General features: G+C 35.9%; 1 protein-coding gene across 2 annotated transcripts in view; it reads left to right on the forward strand.

The window, feature by feature from the left end:
* Positions 1–3,556: 3,556 nt before the first annotated feature.
* Positions 3,557–18,721, forward strand: part of TXLNB (taxilin beta) — a gene marked incomplete at its 3' end in the record, with an annotated part of 53,101 nt that continues 37,936 nt past the window's right edge. Inside the window, exons 1-3 of one of the 2 annotated variants that reach the window (XM_079147110.1) lie at positions 3,557–3,715; positions 5,878–6,327; positions 13,690–13,781. In XM_079147110.1, the coding sequence (XP_079003236.1) occupies positions 5,892–6,327; positions 13,690–13,781 (528 nt within the window). In that variant the 5' untranslated portion in view covers positions 3,557–3,715; positions 5,878–5,891. Of the gene's footprint in view, positions 3,716–5,877; positions 6,328–13,689; positions 13,782–18,721 lie in introns of those variants that run through there. The other variant, XM_079147109.1, reaches the window with a different exon arrangement.

An 18,721-nucleotide genomic window follows, 5' to 3' on the forward strand; every position in this document is an offset into this window, starting at 1 on the left:
ATGATCTTGCATATTTAAGAGAAAAATTGAGAATGGAAAGATATTACTTATTCTGATCATAATTATTTTTATAGAAATCATTTTCAACCTAAAATCTTACATTCAGTCAAATTAGGAATCAAGAATAAGGGTAGTAGGGGCTGGAGTTGTAGCTCAGTGGTAGAGTGTGAGGCACTGGGTTTGATCCTCAGCACCACATAAAAATAAATAAATAAAATAAAGGTATCATGTCCATCTACAACTAAAAACAATTTTTTTTTAATAAAAGAATAAGGGTAGCACAAGCATTTCAGACACACAAAGTCTCACATATATGCTTTCTCAGAAAGCCACCAGAGGATACCAGCAAATGAGGAAGTAAGGTAAGAAAGAGGAAGAATGGGAACCAGGAAACAGGGCAGAGGTAAAGGGAATTCCCAGGATGTCATCAGGGGAGGCACTGAGCACCCAACTGTACCACAGGCCTTGAAGACCATCAGCCCAGACTGGAGGAGGAGGGCAAGACTCTGAGACTATTTGGATAAGAGGATGAAATTGCCAAGAAAATATCAGAATGTATAAATTATCTGACAGATTTGATCTTAGGGAAAATTACACAGAGAGATATTTTATAGGGTTCTTATGCAGTTTAGGAAGACGGAGTAATCTCAATACTAAGCAAATGAAAGAACAGTAATCATTAACTTCAGGAAAAACAAAGTTGCACAAGAACGGAACTATAATCACAGTGTTCTGCTTAGTTTAGCAGTGAACACTATGTCAATAATGAAAACATAAAACATAATCTACAATTTGAAATGGGAAAAGGGAGTTTAAATAATAAAATCTTCATCTATTACTATGTCAAAAATTGATATGCTGACACCAATACAGTTGGCCCTCCATATCCATCAGTTCTAAATCCACAATAGGGCATTTCAGAAAAAAAAAAATTTAATAAATCTGAGAGCTTGGAGTACAGCTCAGAGATACCTACCATTCATGAGGCCCTGAATTTGATCCGCAGCATCTCAAAGAATAAAAAACTCATCTGTGTTAAACATGTACAGGGTTTTTCTCTTGTCCTTATCCCTAAATAATTCAGTATAACAACTATATGCATAGCATTTATATTGTATTAGATACTAAAAGTAAACTACAGATGATTTAAAGTACATAGGACTATATGTACAGGGCATATACAAATACTATACCACTTTATATAAGGGCCTTGAGCATCAACAGATTTTGGTTGTGTCCTTTTGGAGTATCCTAGAATCGTCCTCCAAGTATACCAAAGGATGACTGAATAAACATTTTATTTACAAATGAGAAAGTGAGTGCCAGAAGAAATATCTACAACAGTTTAATATTACTTCCTCTGGAAAGTGGTGGGACAAGCTTGTTGTTTTTTCTTATGACAAGCTTTTTAGCATCATTTGACTCTTTAAACATATTATCCTATAATATTTGTATTGAAATTAAAATGTTATTTTCAAAAACATTCATTTCTTCCTTATAATATCTCAAAGGCTTAGAAATATAATTTGTGCTCTCTTAAGGTTGGCTTCATAATATATCTCTGAGTTTTATTAATTTGTCTTCTTTATCAGTCTCCTCCAGATCTGGGGTCCCTATCAGGCCATAGATGGATTCTTAGGAGGCACAATTTTGTAAACTTGTATTTATTTTATTTATAATTTAAAAGGCATGAGCTTATTCTGGATCATCTGGGTAGCTGCCATGTAACTACCATTTGGTCTTAGTCTTTTCAGGCTGCTATAACAAAATACCATAAGTAGGGTGATTTATGAGCAATGGAAAATTTTTTCTCATAGTTCTGAAATCTGGGAAGTTCAAGGTCAAGGTGCAGGCAAATTTAGGGTCTAATGTTGGCCCATCTCCTCATCTTCTCATTGCAATCTCAGGTGGGGGAAGAGGCAAGGGTTTTCTCTCTGACTTCTTTTATAACAGCACTGATTCCTGTCATGAGTGCTCCACCCAGAAGGACTACTTCCTAATAGCATGACTTTGGGGAAACACACACAATCAGATTATAGCTAGTAGTAATGATATATTAATGTCAATGAAATCCAAATGAAAGCATAACAAGTCATATGAATAAAACTTATGTAATCACTTAAATGAACTGAAAGCTGAGGAAACTGAATCACTTCCCAAGTCACACTGTAGAAAAATAACATGAACTCCAAAGGACTAGCAGTCAGTATCATATTCATGTTCCAAGTAGCAATTTGTGTTTAGCAAAAGATCATCTGTCTTATAAAAGTAGTTATGTCCATTTGAATCATATTTTTGGTTTCATAGGGTTTTTAAACAATAAGTACTTAAAATATATACATATAACAACTACAAGCACAAGAAAGGTATGCCTATTTTCATATTAGTACATATTGGTACAAATAATAATTTAGTTCCCTTACAGTCAGACATTAATCCTTTAAATTAATTTCAACATTATTTTGCAAAAATGATCTGTACATTACTTAAATTTGAGAAGCACTGCTTATTATTTGTGTTTACTTTAGAGATCTGATTGGGTCAGTTGCTATAATCTACTATGGAACGCCCCCAATTTGTGGTGCTCATCAAGTACTCATTAACTTAGAAGGGAGTACTATCTCCTTAGAAGGGAGTACTATCTCCTTGAAAGGAGATATCCAGAATCACCTGGACGATTCTGGATAATTCCCTCATCTCAAGATCCATAATCACATCTGCAAAGGCCCTTTACAGTAACAATCACAGGTTGCAGAAATTAGGACAGACATCTCCGTGGTGGCGTTATTCTTCCTACCACAAGGGGTGCTACTGTGCCCAGACTATCCCCAGAGGAAAAACCAGAAAAGAGTAGAAAAACATTCTCCAGAAACAGAAAGAAAAGCAGGGTGGACATATATTAAGAGAAAGCAATTTTAGGTCAATGGGAATGAGGATCACTTTCTGAGGAAGCTTAGGTAACACACTGAGGGCTTGAAAAGGGTGGGAAATCTGATGTGGACAGTGAAAGAGTCACCATTCAAGGAGCACATGGTGGAATGCTTCCTTCAGGATTCTTCAGAGATAGGAACACAGTAACCAGAGGAAGATCTGAAATCTTTCCAATTTCCATGCATATCAAGGTTACACGAAACTCAGAGCCAAAACAGCCATCTAAATTTTTATTTCAAACTCTGCAAATACACCACTGACACCTGAATTCAAGTGGCTCTGACGCTTTCGTTTTATTATGCCATTGTTTTTCTCTCTCCATGGTTCTGTAAGAAACCTGACACTAATTAGGCTAGCCCAAGAAGGAGAAAAAAAAAAAAAAAATGATGAATCATAAACCACACTGGAGATAAACCAAGAAATTAAAAAAAAAAAAAAAAAATTGATCTCTATCCAAAAGAATGACAATGTGAAAAACTGCACTCATCAGGACTTAAATTTTTTAAAAGGACAAAACATGGAGAGTCTGATAAGGTCTACCAGCTGCTCCTATTCTCTCTCACTGTGTCATTTGATGTTCATGTTCCCTGCCCCACCCCCCTCCTGCTGCCTCCTTGTACTTGTGGGCCCTGTGTGTGTGTGTGTGTGTGTGTGTGTGTGTGTGGTTTCTCTCTGTCCTGTAAGAAGGCAGCCCGCCGGCCTACTCCTGCTGTTGCTGCGGCTCTGACTTGCTTTTTGCTGCCTCTTTCCTATCCTCTCTTCCTGCTTAGCTCCTTGCCTTCTGGTAAGTGTGACAAACCCTCCCCCCGGCCCTGTAAGAAGATAGATGAAGGGTGCGGTTTGTGGTGTTCCAAACTTGCAGCTTTGAGACTGCCGGTGAACTGTAGAAGAACTTTCCATTGTTGTATTTATAATTAAAATGTGTTGCTCAGGAAGGCATGGTGTGTGGGATAGTCTGCTGGGACTGCCTGTACAAGTGAAAAATTCTTTCTCAGAGGAGGGTGGGAACCCATAAGGGTTATATAAGATAAAATTTAGAAATCTATTTTTTATTGCTGTAAAATAAGTGACTATAAAAAGGATCATTTAAAAGTAACAAAGTTCTTTGACTATGTGTTTTCACAAAGGCCTTTTTTTAGGAATTAAGTTGTCCTGTGTCTTACAATGACTCAAGTATTCTGTTTTAAAATACATGTGGAACAGGAGTTTAAAGAATAGCCACAGAACTAAGTATTAAAAACCTCAATGACTGTGGCATGTGGTGAATGAATAAATCAAATACAAACAAAACACTCTCATGTAGTCTAATCACAGTAAAACTTGTATGGACAGTTTTAAATTAATTGCCTTAAACTTTGATTTGGTTTATTTTAGTTTTATCTCATCCTAGAATTATCTCCCCAATACTTAAAACTCCACATATGGATTTAAACTAGCAAATGTTTACTATTTCCAATTGATTTAAAAATCATTCTCTTGGTTTTCAAGGATGAAGTGCTAAATGCCATGACTCATTTTTAGAAGAACTTAAAATAGCTCTGACTGGACAGCAGGTGCTATGTGTCTCTCTGAGTTTAGGAGATACAAGTTATATATAGATGAATATGCATAGTAAGTGGAGGTCAAGATTAAAAAAAATTCCAGTGATGAAGACAATGAAGCTGTTTACTACATAATTTGATAATCAAGTTGCTGAATTAAATTGTCGAACTTGCTTCCTTCTAAGTTAATGAGTATTTAGTGAGAGCCATAGGTGGATGGTAATGTCTGTACATTGGAATTTCCCCTCCTGTTAGCATCCAAGCATTTGATGTCTACTGACCTGAGAGTGGGAGAAGGAAGCTGTGCTGTTGGAGAACAGTATGATTTTTTTTTTTTTATTTTCATGCCAACACAACAGCAAAACTTGTGAATTATGAGAATTATATTTTTATGCTGCTAATTATCAACATCACTATTGAATATTATTTACAAATAAAATACACTATAGCTTAAAGGACTAAGTTAAATTTATTGCAACCCTAAAAATGGCAATGGCCAGACACCCCAGAATCTTCAGCCTATCCTTTCACCCCTGTTCCCTAATAACCCATATTATATCTGAATTATTTTCCTAGTTCATCTCCTCCCTGTTTATCATACATTGCTATTTCTTAAAAATTATTAATTTTCCTAGAGCTTTATGACTTAGTAGAGAAAGTTCATTTATTTTCTTCTTTAAAAAAAAAAGTCAAATTTTTAGAGTGGAACAAAAGTGTAGAAATGTAAGGAATTAACAATATAAGCATCACATGTTTCCATATTATTTGGTTTATATATACATTCCCTCATTCCCTGTCTTATTCCAAAAACGATGCTAGCTCGATCCTCAGAAAAAGTGTTTTGTTAATTGATAACTTCATGCTGCTCATCTGGGGAAAAGAATATACTAGAAAAGCAAGAAATATCTCCTATATTAGCACAGTAATACATTTACATGAAAGCATACTAATCAAATCTTGACATGAATCAAAATAGAGGTTAGGGATATTATTATTATTAATGATTTTAGTAAGTACAATGGCTCTTGAATTAAATATTTTGACTTTGAAAGAAAACATATATACCCTGTACCTTCAAGGATTGTAATTCTATACAGAATTACATAAGAAGATCATGAAACAAATTGACCTAAGCAAAATGTCAAATAATACTCACAAAAATCAATAGCACAAATTAATCAGTTAACATCAATAATAAGCTATGCTACAGAAAATTGCAGATCAAACAAAAAATATGTGGGTAATGTGACTTGATTTGAAAACGGTCTTCCCATTGTAATATCAATAATTTATGAAAGTACATTCTATCTTAGAAACCATAATTAGTTAGTACCTATTTGGGAAGTATCCTTCCTCTAATATGTAACTGGGTTAATATATAAAACCTAACTGTGCTTGCTACTAGACACTACTCCCAGTATGGAGACTAATCACTCTGAACAGCTCTCAGCAGAAGAGTCAACTCCCCCAGGAGACAGTTCATCACCACCCAATCAAAATGGCCTGGAGAAGCAACACAGTAAGGATTCCTCAACCTCACTCCACGAACCAGAGCAGACAACAAGTGTGTACCCTGTAAAGGGAGCTCATGACATCTCTGAAGAGTTGAGTCGACAACTGGAAGACATCATTAACATGTATGGGTCTGCTGCCAGCACAGTAGGAAAAGAGGGTCCTCCCAAGAAGCAGGAGCAGCCTGAAAATGCAGAGGCACCTGACAATGAGGATGGTGACTGTGAAGAAACCACAGAAGAGGCTGAAAGAGAACCCCTTACTTCTGGGGAACCATCCACAGTCAAAGAACCTGTTGGCAATAAAGAGCAAAAATTGGAAAAGAAAATCCTAAAAGGATTAGGCAAGTAGTTATTTTCTTTTTATTTTGATTCATTGTACACAAATGGGGTACAACTTTTCTTTCTCTAGTTGTACACAAAGTAGAGTTCCGCCATTTGCGTAATCAGACATGTACATAGGGTAATGATGTTTGTCTCATTCTATTATTTTTCCTTCCTCCTACCCCCTCTCCACAAGTAGTTATTTTCTAACACATGACTTTTATTTATTCATAAGGGTACCAAACCTTTACTAAAAGCCACATTTCATATTTGGATTAGTATAATAGCCTTCCTCAGAGTTTCCCTGAAGTTTCTCTTACTCTATTTGGCCCTACTCCCTTCCCTTCAATAGAGCACAAGTGAATTTTTCAACATATTACCTATCATTCTCTGTCCCAATGGCTTCCTATTGCTTGTAGAGAGAAAACTAAAAATTACATCACATTTTTTAAGGCCCTAATTGTTTAACCCCAAGCAGTCTCAACTTTATCTCATATCCCTCTGCTCCTCTTCAGCATCCTCTTCCTGAACATTGTGACCCTGTTACCACCATCCCTGCAGTCATTCTGATCTTCTCTTTCAATTCTTTGAAAATGCTATGCTCTATTTCCCAAGGGACTACACATATCCCACTTTTCTTTACCTAAAAATCTCTACACATTCTTCACTGCTACCCCAATTCAACCATTTGGGCACTTAACACATACTCATCATTCAGTTCACCACTGCAACAGCATTTCCTTAGCCTAGCCCTAGATAAAGTCTTCATTGTTTGGGGTCTTTACAGTACTATATATATTTCCATCACAGATTTCATCAGTGTTTGAAATTATAATTATTTCTGAAATTATCTGCTTAATGGATGTCTTCCTTACTAGATCCTTGTCTCAAGAGCAGTGTCTCAAGAGGATGTATGTGCATTTGGATGTCATTAATGCCTATTGCTTAGGACAGGGGATGACACATTCTAAGTTCAATAGATACTTGTTGTAAGAATGAATAAATGAATGATAAATTGTTTAAAGCAAAACTAGTAGAGCTTAGATATAAGCAAAATATAAAAATATGGGTAGGTTTGTATGTAAAATGAGTGTCAATTAGATCACTTAGCAGTATGTGTTCCAATACTATATAAAATATTTTTGACTAAGTAGAATTCACTAGAAATGTATCAATTGTATTTGTCAACAACTGCAAAAAATATATACTTGCACTCTCATTAATTCATTTGTTCAATGAATATTTCTTAATGCCGAGTCTTTATGAGGCACAGCGAGAAGTGCATACAAACATATAAGCCATGGCCTTTTGGTCAAGGATCCTTAGGTATAGAGAGGAAAGCAGACTAATTATTACACAGGACGAGTGGGGAAGTGGGGAGAGGAACATAGTTTTTGAAGAGCGTGAGGGATTGATAGTACCTAAGATAACTGTGAAAGAAGAATAAGAATGCTAATTTTATAGCTATGACTGAAAGAATGTTACCGCACATAGAAAATCCCTCTCTCTACCTGTCTTCCCTGGTGGCTTTCACTGGAACACTTACTACAAATGCCAGCTCCTATGTGATTCTTCCTTGTCATGCCCAAGTAGAGAGTCTCACTTTCCTTAATTTGCCACTAAATTTGCTGCAGTAATTACCTGCTTATACATCTGCTTTCTATACTAGATGGATAACCTATCAAGGGAGGTGATGATATCATATTCATTTCTAGAAGACAGTGTGTGTACAATGAAAGAATGTAGACACTGGAGTTAGAGATAGGTTCAAACTCCAGTAACAGATTATTATCTATAAACTCAAAAGTAAGTCTCCACTAGAGTAGGATCTCCTTGAGGATTAAACTCATTGTTGCAAAGCTTTCAAGAAGTACTAAAATACACATTCTAATAACATACTTGATCCACTCAGCATTAAGATGAAAATCATCCAGGAAATATCTTTAAAATATCTTTGAGTTCCAAAGTACAAGTTTGAAAGCATTCCAGTGTCTTTAGAACATAGGGAAATACAATAAATTTACACTGAGATACAAAGCAATTTTTTGCTTTCTCTAATCAGAACATCTTAGACATATCCTTTTGCATTAGTCATTATTAAAGTTTCCATAAAACCATATCCAAAATCTCATCCAAGAGGTGAACAATTCAAGTGTTCCTAAACAGAATGGGTCTTAGCCATTTGCCTTGTTACATAGGAATCCATGTGTGTATTGTATTGAGGGAAAAACATGAAGAAAATAGGAATAAAATTCAAGGTAACCAATTTTGGCTTCTATGTTCTATTCCATAAGTTATTTCATAATCCTGTTAAGCTTACAATCACCAAATAATCAGAATGCTTTTGTTTCTTATTTTTAGTATAAGAAAAATTCCACTTCTCTAGTACTGCCACTGTCTGCAAGTTATCAAGTTCCAAATGAATGTGTTTGACTAGAATCAATGTCTGTGACTCAGAGACCCACTCTAATCACCCATGCACGGCTAAGGATGTTTTTGTGCCACCCCAGTCAACATCATTTGCATGTTCTTTCAAACACAGTACTATTTTTGCTACATTGTAAATTCAGACATTTTTAGGTAAACATACTTATAATAGCCACTTTAAACTTATTTCAGTTATCTACTTTAGGATATCTACTTTTGTCTTGACTCAATTAAATGACACTGCATTTTTTCGACACCACTGGTCTTCAAACTTTGCATTAGAACCAAATGCAGAATTTGTCAAAAATGTTGTTCCTGAGTTTGAGAACTGGTAGGTCCAACATGGGGCCAAGGCACCATGACAATTTTCACACAAGTAGACTATAGAAGCAAGTTTGCTGTGGCTTCAGAAAGTGCTTCTTCTACCCTACTGGAAAAAACAAAGTTCTGGCTGTGGTCTTCCTCTAGAAACTTTTTATTAAAAATTCTTTTTAATAAGTCATTCAACCCATACATAAGATCTATTCCCAACTTTGCTTTCACTCTTAAAGTCTTTACCTATTGTATTTATCAGATATTAGGTGCTTTACTGATAGTTTTGACATGCTATAATGTCCTGATTCCATAATTCAAAATTTTCCAAAGCATATTCTTGGGGATATTTGAGGTTTCAGACAAAATTAAACAGTTCCTTACTGCCAGAATTTTCTAATCTCGGATAAACACACACAATGAAAATATCAAATAGTAATAAACATAGATTCTATCATTTCCTAAAATTTTTTGGACAGCAAGACTTTTTTTTCCCCAGGACACCGTAAATAAGTGGGAAATGTATGTAAATCCAAACATAAAGAACTTGTTTTTCCCATAGAGGATGCATATTCTCCCACAGTCAGTGTACCCACAACTGAGCAGTTGGGGAGCATTTAAAAACTCCTTTAGCTGATAGAATTTCTTTCCCCCTGGCATCTGAAGAAAAAGAAACATTAAAGACTCCCCATTATATGGAACCATGACATGTCCTGTTAAATCTAAAGTATCCCCCATGCTTCCCCACCCCCATCCTTCAGGGTCATAGTGATTTAATAATCATTTCTTTGACAACCTTAGAGGGACTGTAAAAACACCACAGAATAACAAGCATAAGACAATCAGAATATATAAGATACTTCTAATACTTTGGTTATAACTGACTGACTAGGAAGTCGCAGGTTTGAAGCACAAGCCTAGGAGAGAAACAAAGCTGATACACAGGTCTATTCTGAGCTCAGAATCCATCTAGTCAACTAATTTTACACACGAGGAAATTAAAATGCAGGGAGTTTAAGAGTATGGCAGAAAAGATTACTCCATGACTTTCAATTACCATTCAGTGTTGTTGTTTTTGCTATTATTTTAAATCAAGTTATAAATAAAGATATTTCAGTTGTGTGTTCACCAAATCTTAAAGGCTAAACTCAGAATCCAGTGAGTCAACCCACTAATTTTAAACACAAGAAAATTGAGGGGGTAAAAAGTGCAAAGAAAGGTTGCCCAACAATGGCAGATTCAGTTTTAGAACTCATGTCTCCTCTTTTTAGTCCATTGTGAATTTAACTACATCATCCTTCCTATTCTCTAGATATATGAAGCTTATTTCCCTGAAAAGATATGCATAGATGTTAGGTGATTATTTGTCTCACACATGTTATTTTTAAAATTATATTATTAGGGAAAAATTAAAATTGAAATAGGAATCAGGGTCTAACATTTAAAAGGACATTTATAATCTTTTCCTGTTGTAAGTTTTGATCATAACATATGGAAACCAGGAAGGGAATAAAAAGGTACACAAATATGTATTCAAGACAAAATTTTGGTTCCAATGATCTAAAAAAAAAATTTTGGAAAAGACAAGCCTTAGTTTTAGAAGTTTTGAACACATCAAATCTACATAAGTTGTCACCATATTTAGTATAAACAATCATTACTATGCTAAAAGTTCGAGACAGATTCTGGTCCACATTGCTACATTTAAGATTTTAATTTATTTGATGTGAAAATAATCCCTTCATACTCCAGTACAACTGTATCACTGACCATAGCCACATGTGACACTCTTGTTGCACACATGGTTCAACTTTCATGTAGACTTCTATCCAACCTAGCATTTTCTTTGTTAGGATTTTCCTACTCTTTAATTTTAATTTTTATGTTTCCTCTTGGTACATATTAACTACATAGAATAGTGGGTTTCACTGTGGCAAAACTGAGCCTTTTGCAGTGTTTCCCCAGCTTTAATGGGGAAGAAGTAAAGCCTGCTGTGGAATAATATATTAGAGAGAAGGCAGGCGATCCCCTCCTGATAAAATGTTTCAGAGTCAAGTCAGTTGTTTTTGCTCTCGTATCTAACTATGTCAGCAAATGACCCTGTTTCCATGGGAATGTAATTATGGCTTTTCTTAAGAGGATGAGCACGGATCTAGTAGCTACTCCTCTCTTCCACCATTATCCACACAGCATCATAGTCCAACAAAAACAATGGAAGTTTAAAACCTCAGGTCTCTGATGACACAAATTTACAAATTCTGAACACACCCTAGCTCCAATTTCTTGGATTTTTTGTTTTTGTTAAGGAAAGAATAATTTTTGAAGGTGTATTGATGGGTCTGAATGTTAACCTTCTATACAAAAGAATGACCCAGAGCAGAAAGGGACCTCTGTGAGTAGGAAGATTAAACAAACTTCAGCAACAACAGCCTTTCTGTTCAGGTACTGAAAACAAAACCTAAGGAGAGAGATTCTTAGTTTGGGGAGACAGAACCACTGGACTCACTCAACTGTTTCTAATGCCACCAAACAAGACAAGTAATGATTCCATATGTCAGTACTCACGATGAGAAATATCCCAGCACACACTGAAAGTCGCAGGTAAGAATAAGACTGGTCTTTCCTCTAGTGGACCAGGACAGTGTCCATTTGATACCATAGAGCGCTTTATTTTATTCTATTATTATCAATATTTATTGAGCACTTGCCATTGGCCAAACACTGCTGGGCCTGATCCACAGTAGTCTCTTGCCTTTAATGGGCAACACTAACCCAGGACAGTAGTTGTTCAATTTCCTGGTCTAAAGTCAAGGGTGCAAGGATGGCATAAGCAATTCAGATCATCTCAGCTGCTAGAGGAGTAACTGAAAGCATGCATCCAGTAAGGGTGGGGCAGCAGTGACTATATGCAAAGGAAAGCATTATGCCACAGACCATAAAAGGGGAGATGAGAGGTCCTACTCCACATCCCCCTTCTCCCTTGTATTAGGCTATATCTCTAATCTGAACTGAGTCACTGGGCAAAGAAGACAAAACTAACTGCTGGGGATGCGGTCACTTTTTTTTCAAAAGAATTTTATTTCTCTTGGTTTCCCTAGAATCCAAATTCCACATGGGAGTGTAGTGATTTAGAACAAGAAGAGTAACCTTGGACTAAGCCTTGGCCATGCCAGCATTAATTATGTAACTTTGGTCTTTTTGGGGTCTTAGATACTTTATCTATAAAAGTAAACCAGTTAGTCTGGATACTCTTTTGAAGTTTCTTCTAGACCAAAATTTCTTAAATTCCATGTAAGTTTTCCAGATTGAGTAAATAAAAATAAAGGATGCCCAATAAACTTTGAATTTCAGGTTAACAGTGAATAATTTTTTTAGTACAAGTATGTTCCATGCCCGTATTTCCTTTTGGCAACCCTAATTCCATCACACATCTGCCTGTCCAGTATGGAAGCACATATTCTAGCCAACGAGAAATGTCTGTTTTTGAGGAATAGGTTGTGAATGTTGGTTAACAGTCTGCAGTGGGTTGTGTCAGGAAATGTGGGCTCAGGTGGTTTGACCTCCCTACTTTGATTAGAGAGAATTGTTATATATAGGTGAGGACAGGAAAAATCCTCCATCTTGACTGGATTGCTTGAAAAGATATAATTAGTGGTAAATGTGTGCCTCATCATCCCACTCCTCCCTCCCAACACTCAGCCCAATGGTGGCTTGAAGACAAGATTTTCAGGTACTACAGAAAAGCAAAGCTGAAGGAGATAAAAGGTGAGATAGTGGGGAAAGAAAGGGAAAACCCTGAGAACCCCTGTTAAATAATCATGAACAGATTAGTTTTTAAATGTAGCACAAAAATAAATAAATAAAATGTAGCACCAAATCCAATTGTGACCAGAAAATTAAACTGTCATCAGAGATTAAGGTCTGGGTGGGAAAATCATGGAGACACAAAAAGAACTATAGAAAAGTCCTTCCATGTTTTGACTGTGTTCCTTCTATATTGATTTTATTATGTTTGGTGGGATATCTGATCACAGTTTGCATTATATGTGATAGGATATATGATCATAGAATGGATTTGTGGACAAACGAGGAGAAAGGGATACTTAAAGAATGTTGGCAGTGCAGTGGCGGGGGGCAGAATGGACACACTACACTGTCAAGTTTCTCTACTTTTAGCTGTAATTTTAGCTATTCCATATATTGACATTGGCCTTTTCATGCTGGTCAGGAATTTTGACTAGTTGTTTTGCTTCTTTCTTATGAAAGTGGGAAAATGGGTGATTTATTCTTTCATAAAGTCAGTGTTTTAATGTATAATGTATCTTTTGAATATTAAGAATACAAGAGAGAAAATAACAGGAATGAATTCTTAAGATGAAAAGGCATTACTCATAGCAGACATTATATGAGAGTTTACCATGACATGAACTTGTAGTACACATTGTCATAAACTTCTCAGCTAATCCTCACTCTATAAGGTAGGTGTCATCCTTTTTTTATAGGAAAAGAAAGTTGCACCTGAGGCTCAGATAGGTTAGTAACTTGGTAAAGGTCGGTTGTAATCAATCTGAGATACCAGTCCACATAGCATGACTACAAGCTCAACACTTATTTTTAAAGTAACACCCCCACCTCTTTTTAAGGCAAAGAAGCCAACTTGCTAATGCAAACTCTGAACAAGCTGCAGACACCTGAAGAAAAGCTTGATTTTTTACTCAAGAAGTATGCTGAATTGGTAAGATCTTTGATTAGCTCTTTTTTGTTTTTTTTGGTCAGAAATATCAAAACTCATAAAAGAAGAATTTTTTAAGGAAAAAAACCCTGATAAACAACAATAAAAAGAAGAAAGAGAACAGAATCAAAATCTACTATTTTTTTTTTTAAGTGTTTTCTTTTTTTTTTTTTTATTGTAAACAAATGGGATACATGTTGTTTCTCTGTTTGTACATGGCGTAAAGGCATACCATTTGTGTAATCATAAATTTACATACAGCAATGTTGTTTGATTCATTCTGTTATTTTTTCCCTTCCCCCCACCCCTCCCACCCCTCTTTACCCTCTATACAGTAGTTCCTTCCTCCATACTTGCCCTAACCCTTGCCCTTGCTCCCTAACCCTAACTCTAACCCTTCCCTCCCCCCCATTATGTGTCAACTTCCACTTATTAGCGATATCATTCGTCCTTTGGCTTTTTGAGATTGGCTTATCTCACTTAGCATGATATTCTCCAATTTCATCCATTTGCCTGCAAATGTCATAATTTTATCATTCTTTATGGCTGAGTAATATTCCATAGTATATATATACCACAGTTTCTTTATCCACTCATCAATTGAAGGGCATCTAGGTTGGTTCCACAGTCTGGCTATTGTGAATTGAGCAGCTATGAACATTGATGTGGCTGTATTTCTGTAGTATGCAGATTTTAAGTCCTTTGGGTATAGGCCAAGGAGTGGGATAGCTGGGTCAAATGGTGGTTCCATTCCAAGTTTTCTAAGGAATCTCCACACTGCTTTCCATAGTGGCTGCACTAATTTGCAGCCCCACCAGCAGTGTATGAGTGTACCTTTCTCCCCACATCCTCGCCAACACCTGTTGTTGCTGGTATTCTTGATAATCGCCATTCTAATTGGGGTGAGATGGAATCTTAGGGTGGTTTTGATTTGCATTTCTCTTATTACTAGAGATGTTGAACATTTTTCCATATGTTTGTTGATTGCTTGTAGATCTTCTTCTGTGAAGTGTCTATTCATTTCCTTAGCCCATTTGTTGACTGGACTGTTTGAATTCTTGGAGTAGAGTTTTTTGAGTTCTTTATAGATTCTGGAGATTAGTGCTCTATCTGAAGTATGATTGGCAAAGATATTCTCCCACTCTGTAGGCTCTTTCTTCGCATTGCTGATAGTTTCCTTTGCTGAGAGAAAGCTTTTTAGTTTGAATCTATCCCAGTGGTTGATTCTAGCTTTTATTTCTTGTGCTATGGGAGTCCTGTTAAGGAAGTCTGGTCCTAGACCAACAAGGTGAAGATTTGGACCTAATTTTTCTTCTATAATCTGCAGGGTCTCTGGTCTGATTCCGAGGTCCTTAATCCATTTTGAGTTTAGTTTCGTGCATGGTGAGAGATATGGGTTTAGTTTCATTCTGTTGCATATGGATTTCCAATTCTCCCAGCACCATTTGTTGAAGAGGCTATCTTTTCTCCATTGCATATTTTTGGCCCCTTTGTCTAGTATGAGAAAATTGTATTTATTTGGGTTTGTGTCCGTGTCCTCTATTCTGTACCATTGATCTACCTTTCTATTTTGGTACCAATACCATGCCGTTTTTGTTACTATTGCTTTGTAGTAGAGTTGAAGATCTGGTATTGCAATACCCCCTGTTTCACTCTTCCTGCTAAGGATTGCTTTAGCTATTCTGGGTTTCTTATTCTTCCAGATGAATTTCATAATTGCCTGCTCTATTTCTGTAAGGTACGTCATTGGGATTTTAATTGGAATTGCATTGAATTTGTATAGCACTTTAGGTAGTATGGCCATTTTGACAATATTAATTCTTCCTATCCAAGAACATGGAAGATCTTTCCATCTTCTAAGGTGTTCTTTAATTTCTTTCTTTAGTGTTGTATAGTTCTCATTGTAGAGGTCTTTCACCTCTTTTGTGAGATTGATTCCCAAGTATTTTATTTTTTTCGAGGCTATTGTGAATGGGGTAGTTTTCCTAATTTCTCTTTCTGAAGATTCATCACTTATGTATAAAAATGCGTTGGATTTATGGGCATTGATCTTGTAACCTGCTACTTTACTGAATTCACTTATGAGTTCTAAGAGTTTTCTGGTGGAATTTCCAGGTTCCTCTAAATATATAATCATGTCATCAGCGAACAGGGATAGTTTGAGTTCTTCTTTTCCAATTCGTATCCCTTTAATTTCTTTGGTTTGTCTAATTGCTCTGGCCAGAGTCTCAAGAACGATGTTGAATAGAAGTGGTGAAAGAGGGCATCCCTGCCTTGTTCCAGTTTTTAGGGGGAATGCTTTCAGTTTTTCACCATTTAGAATGATATTAGCCATGGGCTTAGCATAAATGGCCTTTACAATATTAAGGAATGTTCCCACTATCCCTATTTTTTCTAGTGTTTTGAGCATGAAGGGGTGCTGTATTTTATCAAATGCTTTTTCTGCATCTATTGAAATAATCATGTGATTCTTGACTTTAAGTCTATTAATATGGTGAATTACGTTTATTGATTTCCTGATATTGAACCAACCTTGCAACCCTGGGATGAAACCCACTTGATCATGGTGCACTATCTTTTTAATATGTTTTTGTATGCGATTTGCTAAAATTTTGTTGAGAATTTTTGCGTCGATGTTCATTAAGGATATAGGTCTGAAATTTTCTTTCCTTGATGAGTCTCTGTCTGGTTTAGGTATCAGTGTGATATTGGCTTCATAGAATGAGTTTGGGAGGGTTCCCTCCTCTTCTATTTTATGGAATACTTTGAGAAGTATTGGAATGAGCTCTTCCTTAAAGGTTTTGCAGAACTCGGCTGAGAACCCATCTGGTCCCGGACTTTTCTTTGTTGGTAGGCTTTTGATGACTTCTTCTATTTCAGTACTTGAAATTGGTCTATTTAAATTGTTTATGTCCTCCTCATTCAGTTTAGGCAATTCATATGTCTCTAGAAACCTGTTGATGTCTTCGAAATTTTCTATTTTGTTGGAGTATAGATTTTCAAAATAGCTTCTAATTATGTTTTGTATTTCCATCCTGTCTGTTGTGATATTTCCTTGTTCATTCCGAATTTTAGTGATTTGGGTTTTCTCTCGTCTTCTCTTTGTTAGTGTGGCTAAAGGTTTATCAATTTTGTTTATTTTTTCGAGGAACCAACTATTTATTTTGTCAATTTTTTGTATTGTTTCTTTTGTTTCAATTTCATTGATTTCAGCTCTGAGTTTAACTATTTCCTGTCTTCTACTACTTTTGGTGCTGTTCTGTTCTTCTTTTTCTAAGGCTTTGAGCTGTAGTGTTAGGTTGTTTATTTGTTGAGTTTTACTTCTTTTATTAAATGCGCTCCATGAAATAAATTTCCCTCTAAGTACTGCTTTCATAGTGTCCCAGAGATTTTGATATGATGTTTCTTTGTTCTCATTTACCTCTAAGAATTTTTTAATTTCCTTCCTAATATCTTCTGTTATCCATTCATCATATAATAGCATATTGTTTAATCTCCAGATGTTGGAATAGTTTCTGTGTTTTACTCTTTCATTTATTTCTAACTTCAATCCATTATGATCTGATAGAATACATGCTAGTGTCTCTATCTTCTTGTATTTGCTAACATTAGCTTTGTGGCATAATATATGGTCTATTTTAGAGAAGGATCCATGTGCTGCTGAGAAGAAAGTGTATTCGCTCTTGGTTGGATGGAATATTCTATAAATGTCCGTTAAGTCTAAATTATTGATTGTGTTGTTGAGATCTATGGTTTCTTTGCTCAATTTTTGTCTGGAAGATCTGTCCAGTGGTGAGAGCGGCGTGTTAAAATCACCTAGTATTATTGTGTTGTGGTCTATTTGGTTTCTGAAATTGAGAAGGATTTGTTTGACATACATAGATGAGCCACTGTTTGGGGCATAGATGTTTATGATTGTTATATCTTGCTGATTTATGCTTCCCTTAAGCAGTATGAAATGACCTTCTTTATCCCTTCTGACTAACTTTGGCTTGAAGTCCACATTATCGGAAATGAGGATGGATACTCCAGCTTTTTTGCTGAGTCCATGTGCATGGTATGTTTTTCCCCATCCTTTCACCTTTAGTCTATGGGTATCTTTTTCTATGAGGTGAGTCTCTTGCAGGCAACATATTGTTGGATCTTTCTTTTTAATCCAGTCTGCCAGTCTATGTCTTTTGATTGATGAATTCAGGCCATTAACATTCAGGGTTATTATAGAGAAATGATTTGGTTTCCCGGTCATTTGGTTCATTTTTAAAATTTTGTTTATTTATTTGTTTGACACAACTTGGTTCCTCCTTTATTTGACAATTCCTTTAGGATAATTCCTCCCTTTGCTGATTTGCTTCTTTGTTTTTCATCTCTTCCTCATGGAATATTTTGTTGAGAATGTTCTGTAATGCTGGCTTTCTTTTTGTAAATTCTTTTAGCTTTTGTTTATCATGGAAGGATTTTATTTCATCGTCAAATTTGAAGGTAAGTTTTGCTGGGTATAAGATTCTTGGTTGGCATCCATTTTCTTTCAGGGCTTGAAAAATGTTGTTCCAGGCCCTTCTAGCTTTTAGGGTCTGGATTGAAAAATCTGCTGATATGCGTATTGGTCTCCCCCTGAATGTAATTTGGTTCTTTTCTCTCACAGCCTTTAAAATTCTGTCTTTATTTTGTATGTTAGGTATTTTCATTATAATGTGCCTTGGTGTGGGTCTGTTGTAATTTTGTGTATTTGGAGTCCTGTAAGCCTCTTGAACTTGATTTTCCATTTCATTCTTCAGATTTGGGAAATTTTCTGATATTATTTCATTGAATAGGTTGTTCATTCCTTTGGTTTGTTTCTCTAGGCCTTCCTCAATCCCAATAATTCTTAAATTTGGCCTTTTCATGTTATCCCATAGTTCTTGTAGATTCTGTTCATGATTTCTTACCATCTTCTCTGTTTGTTC

This window comes from Sciurus vulgaris (genome assembly GCF_902686455.1).
Source record: "Sciurus vulgaris genome assembly, chromosome: 7".
NCBI classification, from domain to species: Eukaryota; Metazoa; Chordata; class Mammalia; order Rodentia; family Sciuridae; genus Sciurus; species Sciurus vulgaris.